The sequence below is a fragment of the Brachyistius frenatus genome, unplaced genomic scaffold (genome assembly GCF_029030835.1).
Source record: "Brachyistius frenatus isolate BFR_SWC_R1_liver_20210118 unplaced genomic scaffold, ASM2903083v1 Contig_36, whole genome shotgun sequence".
Classification (NCBI taxonomy): domain Eukaryota; kingdom Metazoa; phylum Chordata; class Actinopteri; family Embiotocidae; genus Brachyistius; species Brachyistius frenatus.
The window spans coordinates 3,553,457-3,559,474 of record NW_027210635.1 but is presented as its reverse complement, the minus strand read 5'-3'; the positions used below and the strand labels follow the sequence as shown (position 1 = coordinate 3,559,474).

General features: G+C 49.8%; 1 protein-coding gene across 1 annotated transcript in view; it reads left to right on the top strand.

Moving 5' to 3' along the window:
- Positions 1-1,004: 1,004 nt before the first annotated feature.
- Positions 1,005-6,018, top strand: part of myo15aa (myosin XVAa) — a 40,287-nt gene continuing 35,273 nt past the window's right edge. Inside the window, exon 1 of the mRNA XM_069701083.1 lies at positions 1,005-1,272. Coding sequence (XP_069557184.1) covers positions 1,213-1,272 — 60 coding nt within the window. The 5' untranslated portion in view covers positions 1,005-1,212. The remainder of the gene's footprint in view (positions 1,273-6,018) is intronic.

The window sequence follows — 6,018 nt, the reverse complement described above, 5'->3', positions numbered from 1 at the left end:
CAGCTGCCAAGAAAGGCAAGTCGGAGGAGCCAAAGAAGGGTGGAAAGGATGATAAGAAGGGAGGAAAAGATGACAAGAAAGGGGGAAAAAAGGCAGAGGAGGCACCAGCTAAGGGGAAGGGGAAAGATGATGGAAAGAAGGGAAAGGGAAAGAAACCTGTCAGTGAGTCAGAGGAGGGGTCAGAGGAAGAAGAAGAGGAGATGCAGACTGAGGAAGAAGAGGAAGACAACGAGGAAGAAGTAGTAATCAAAAAGCCAGCGAAAGGGAAAGCAGCTCTGAAAGGTGCATCCAAGGCCATGGCAGTGAAGGGTTTTAAGCCTCCTAAACATGCACCTCTATCGGATGATGATGGGGAAGAGAGGGGGAAGCCACAAGGGAAGAAAGGAATGGGTGCAGTAAACCTGAAAAAGATGAGTGATGTCCACATCAAGGGAGCCTCCAAGGCCATGATGGGCTTTGCTTCAGAGGGACAGAAGAAAAATGCTGGAGCAGGAAAACCACAGAAAGTAGATCTCACTTCAAAATCTAACCTCAAAGGAGCCTCCAAAGCCCTCTCAGGTCTCACAGGAAAATCCTCTCTTTTTAGCATGCCCTCTAAACAACAGCAGCCAGAGAAAGCAAAACCGAAGAGAAACCTTAAAAGCACCTCCCGTCTCTTCCTACGACTCTCAAAGAAAAAGAAACCCCCAGGTGGTAGTAAACCACTTTTAGGCACGAGCAAGCTTTTTTCTGGTTTTGGGGGAAAATCGCCCTCTGCTGACAAAAAGCCAGGTCTGTCTGGCTTCAGCTTGTTTAATAAAAAAGATGACACTGCAAAACAAACCACAACTCCTAAAAAGACAATAAATCTATCCCGTTTGGATGGTAAGGGAAAAATGGCAACAGATGCAAAGGGACTGGGAGGCAAGTTCAAAGGCATGTTTGAGAAAAAGAAAAACGGGGGGTTTAAATCTAAAGGCTGGATGATAGGAAGGATAGCTGCAGCATCCAACTGGTTGACTGGGAGGTTCCTGACTTCTAAGGGCCAAGGTCAGTTTGGGGAAAGGGCAGGAGGACGGGGGCAAAAGAGACTGTCATTTGCTAACAGGGACACGAGGGGGAGACAAACGCATTATTACAATGGAGGCTATGAGTATGATGATGATGAGTATGGATATGAGGACGATTACCATGACAGGAGACCTAGAGGCTTTCTAAGACAACCAATGACCGATGACCCTTATGGAGAGGAAATTGATTACTATGATGACGAAGAGTGGGAAGATGAATATGGTTACTATGATGATGAGGGCAACTTTTATTACGATGATGACCTATACTATGATGATGATGTGGATTACTACGGTTACCCTTATGACTACTATGATGATGAGTATGAAGATTACTATGACGATGATGAAGGTGTGGAGTATTACTACGGTGAAGATGGAATGCTGTATGCAATTGAGCCAGAGCCATACGTTTACTATGGTGATAATGTGGATGGTTTCTATGACCCATATGACCCTGAGCTGTATGAAGATTACTTTGACCCCAATATGTATTCTAACTATGGCATTTCAGACTCATATGGCATGATGGTTGGAGGGTATGGTGTTGTTTCAGGCCTGTATAATGACCCAGTGATTGGATATACACAGCCTGCTCCTATTTATAACCCCTATCAGCAACCTGTCTTTATGGATGGAGGGTTGGATCCAGCTGCGATAGGACAGCTATATGGACAGGAACAGCTGTCTTATCCTCAAGCTGAGCCATTTTCAGCAGAGCAATTCAGGGTCCCCAGGCCCCAGGTTAGGCTTTTTGGAAAAGACAGACTCGAGGTGGAATCCCTGCCACCTCCTCTTTATTCTCATCCCTCCTCCCCAGTGTTTCCTCCTCCCTCCCCATCCATTGCCCTCAACAATCTGGAAATGATGTCAGATATACAATATGAGCAACCCATCCCCACATACCTTCCAGCACAGCCCCTTTACCCCAATGTCATGAACCAACAACATGCCCCCGTTCTTCTTCAACACGCCTCCTCACCAACACCAATGAGCTATCAACAGGAGCACTTCCTTCTCCCTCAGTCTACTCACTCTCCTCTCTTTGTTTCACCTAGTCATCTGTCCCCATCTCCCCAACTACCTCAATTCCCCTCCCAGGTCTACCAAGTACCCCTGCCACAAGACACACAAATATTCCAGATGGGGCAAATGGCCCCAGTGGTCCCACCAATGCAGCCACTGATGCCTCAAATGATGTATTCACCGCTGCATTCACCAGTGACCTCACCTAGGCCAGTGCGACGAATGAGTCCCCTTCCATCCCCACAGCTATCACTGAGGCAAGGTTCAGCTAGGGCAATGGCGCCTCCTTCACCCCGCCTCCCACCACATCACATGGGCTTCCAAAATGGCATCCAGTCAGACCCCCGCCTCTCCCCTCACTTACATAGGCGAGGGCTGACTCACAGGGCCTCAATGGCAAGCCAAAAGCAGATTTCCCCAGTTGACAGGCGGAGACCACCCAGCCCACCTTCTTCTCCGCCACACCAGAGGAGAGGGATGTCAAAAAGACCTCAGCCATCCCAAATGAGAGGAAAGGGAGGGCCTGGGTTGCGCAGGGCTCCCTCATCTGTCCGACCCCAATCCCAGCTTTCTAGTCCCCTAGCTTCACCTCTGGGATCAATGAGGAAGAGAGCAAGCCCACCACCTTCCCCAAGACTTTCTTTCAGACAGCAACCCCCTCCAGATGCAGTGCCTCTGCCATCTACCAGACCACATTTGTTCAAAGGAAGAAAACAAACATCCAAGATGAGACGTTCCCCCTCCCCTCCTTTACCATCCCCACAAAGGCGAAGCCCACCCCAACCAGAAAGATCTCACTCCCCTCCACAAGCCTTCCGCCCCACCTCTCCCCACCGTCCTCCCTCTCCATCACCATCACGTGTCACCAGTCGACCCCTCCCCAGCCGCTCCTCTACTCGCAGGCTGAGAGGTGGTGGTGGAGGTCGAAGTCATGTGCCTATGGGGGCTGTGAAACCCTCCCCAGCTAACCCCTACTTACATAGACGTAGTAGACACGGGCCCCCTGTCACTCAGCACGTAGCCCCATTCAGGTCGTCGATCCATAGTGGCCCTGGCACTCCCTCAGGACCAATAGGGGCTGCAACAGGAACACCCATACTGGCCAGGGCAGGCTCCAGGCCAGCAGGGTTAAGGGAGTCCAATCGAATGGGTGCTCCCCAAGGAGGCTACCATAGACCTGTAGGTAGGGGGCAACCGCTAGTTCGAATGCCCAGAAACCAGACCTCTCTGCAGTCTAGGCAGTCCTTCAGAGGACCTCCTCCAGGGCCTCCTGTTACTCCACATCCTTCTTTGAAACAGAGTGGCCCTCTTTCTCCCCAGCAATCAGTGCGTAGGCTGCAGAGTAGACCTCCATCTCCTCTGCCCTCCCGTTCCGCCTCTCCGATGCACCTTCTATCTCATCCACCCTCTCCCTTACCCTACAGGTCAATGAGTCCCCAGAGTCTAGGGCCAGCATCTTTTCAACCTCCAATGCCTCACCCCTATCTTCCTCTTGCTACTCTCCCAGCATCACACAGTATCAACCAGTATAACTACACAATGATGGAGCCAGGCCCATCCCCAATGCTTACAAATGCCTTACCAAACCCTCAGTTTGGAGGAGATCCCTTTGCGTCCTCTGCTCTTCCTTCCTCTATTCCTTACTCCAACAGTGCTTACACTCCTCCTTTACAAAGACCCACCTTCCCCCAAACACAGCAGGAAGTCTACCCCCAAAACCTCCCTCAACATGCACCCTTATCACCTAATCTGGGACACACACTTCGGAACCCTTATCTGCATAATGTCAGCAACACTGTACCTTTACAGAGAAGTCCTTCACCCATACCAATTGGGCAGGGAGAGATATTAGCTAATGTACAGGCAGACCAGATTGTGAGCCCGCATGCCAATCTTGGTCTATCTAATGCTTTGATGCAGAACGCACGGCTACGCAGTGCCTCCTACACATCTCCTCTCCAACGCAATGCCAATCTCTATACAACCGTCCTCTCCCCCCCTGAGGCAACAGCCTCTCTTGCCCCCTCTGTATTCTCCTCCTCACAGTTGTCTTCTGCTATGCTTTCCTCTCAGCTACGTAATGCTTCTTTTGCTTCACCTTTTCAACAGCACTTCTCCCCCACATCATCTGCTTTGCCTGCCCCTTCTCCTACCACACCTCAACAAGGGGGTGTCATAGGTACCTCGTCAATATTTTCTGGTGGACTGCGAACTTCCCAAATCCAGGGATCCATGTTTAAGCTACCTAGTGGCACTTTGACCATGTCTCAGGGCCCTGTTGAGACTCCAGTGACCACTGATGGTGGTGGTGAACTTCGTGGTGGTGGGATGCTGTCATCCTCTGCACTCTCCAATGCCCTGCAGAACCCAAGTCTACGTCAGGCCACCTACCGACTACCTGATGGGTCACTGATCACCAGAAATGAACCTGCTGGTCCAGCACCCCTCTCTTCACCCATGCTATCATCTGCCTTGCTCAATCCCAATTTGCGACAGGCCACATATCGTTTGCCTGATGGTAGTCTTGTAACTAGAACAGAGCCCACACCTGCACCGGCCGCTTCCTCATCTATGCTTTCCTCTGCACTGTTGAACCCCAATGTACGTAAAGCCACATACAGGCTGCCAGATGGTACTTTGGTTACAAGAAATGAGCCAGCACCTGAGCCTGTCATCGCCTCCTCTACTATGCTCTCCTCTGCTCTTCTCAATGCTAATGTTCGTAAGGCCTCTTATCGATTACCGGATGGTTCAATTCTCACACATCCAGTAGAGGACACACAGAGTGCTGAGAGTGCACTATCATCACCAGGTCTGTCAAGCGCCTTGATGAATGCTAATCTACGTAAGGCAAAGTTTCAGCTTCCAGAAGGATCATCGCTATTGTCACGGAACCAAGCTCAAGCCTCCTCCTCTGCCTCCCCCAGTCCTCTCCTTTCCGGTGCCTTGCTTAACAAAGGCATCCGTGGTGCCTCTTACAATCTCCCAAACACATCATTACTGAGGCAGCCTGGGTCTGCAGAAACCTCTGAGCCACGCTCCCTTGACCTTTCCAACGCTCTCCGCAACCAAAACGTTCGATCTGCTACTTACCGTTTACCAGACGGAACGCTCATGAGGACCTCTCAGCCTACTTCTGCATCCCGATCCCTCGACCTGTCAAATGCTTTATCAAAGAACCCTAACCTTCGTGGCGCAAATTACCGTCTCCCTGATGGTAATATTATGTCACGACTTGGTGCCCCTAAGACCCCAGAACCTCGCTCACTTAACCTCTCTGGTGCTCTGCAAAACCCTAACCTTCGTGGGGCCTCTCTTCGCCTACCCTCCTATGCTGTAGTATCACCTCAGGTGCAGGGGTCTGGCCCTGAACAGCACTGGGCACAGAGTTCTGGAGTTGAAAGCTTTGGAATGCAGCAAGGTTCAGATGTGTGGGGGGCAGAGAGAGTTCTACCTCATGGGACAGTGCAAAACCTCAATAGGTGGTCCATGTATAGAGATGGGGAGCTGCTGGACCCCCACAGTCTGATGGGACAGGGACACTTTGGGGATGAACCAGGGCAATGGAATCTCAGCAGGGAGGGGGAACCACAAGGGCACTGGTTTGACAAGGTAATAGTTCTTTAATTATATGATATTATATATCTTAAGTAGCTATGATAGCTAAAGTTGACAAGAGTTTAAACTGTAATCTTGTAAAGTTTATATTTTTATTCAATATAAACTTTATATTGTCATCTCCTGTAATCCTCTGTACCTAGTTTAACATTAGAGTGAAAAACTGGCACAAGTTATCATGTATTGATGGTTTCCAAACAAGCAGAATGTTTTACATTTTGCCACAATGAGCAAATGTGGTAAAATTTGTAAAACACTCGGCGGGTTATATGTCAGCTTCGGAAATAGAGAAGACAGAGAATCATCATTCCTTTGTGAGTGCATA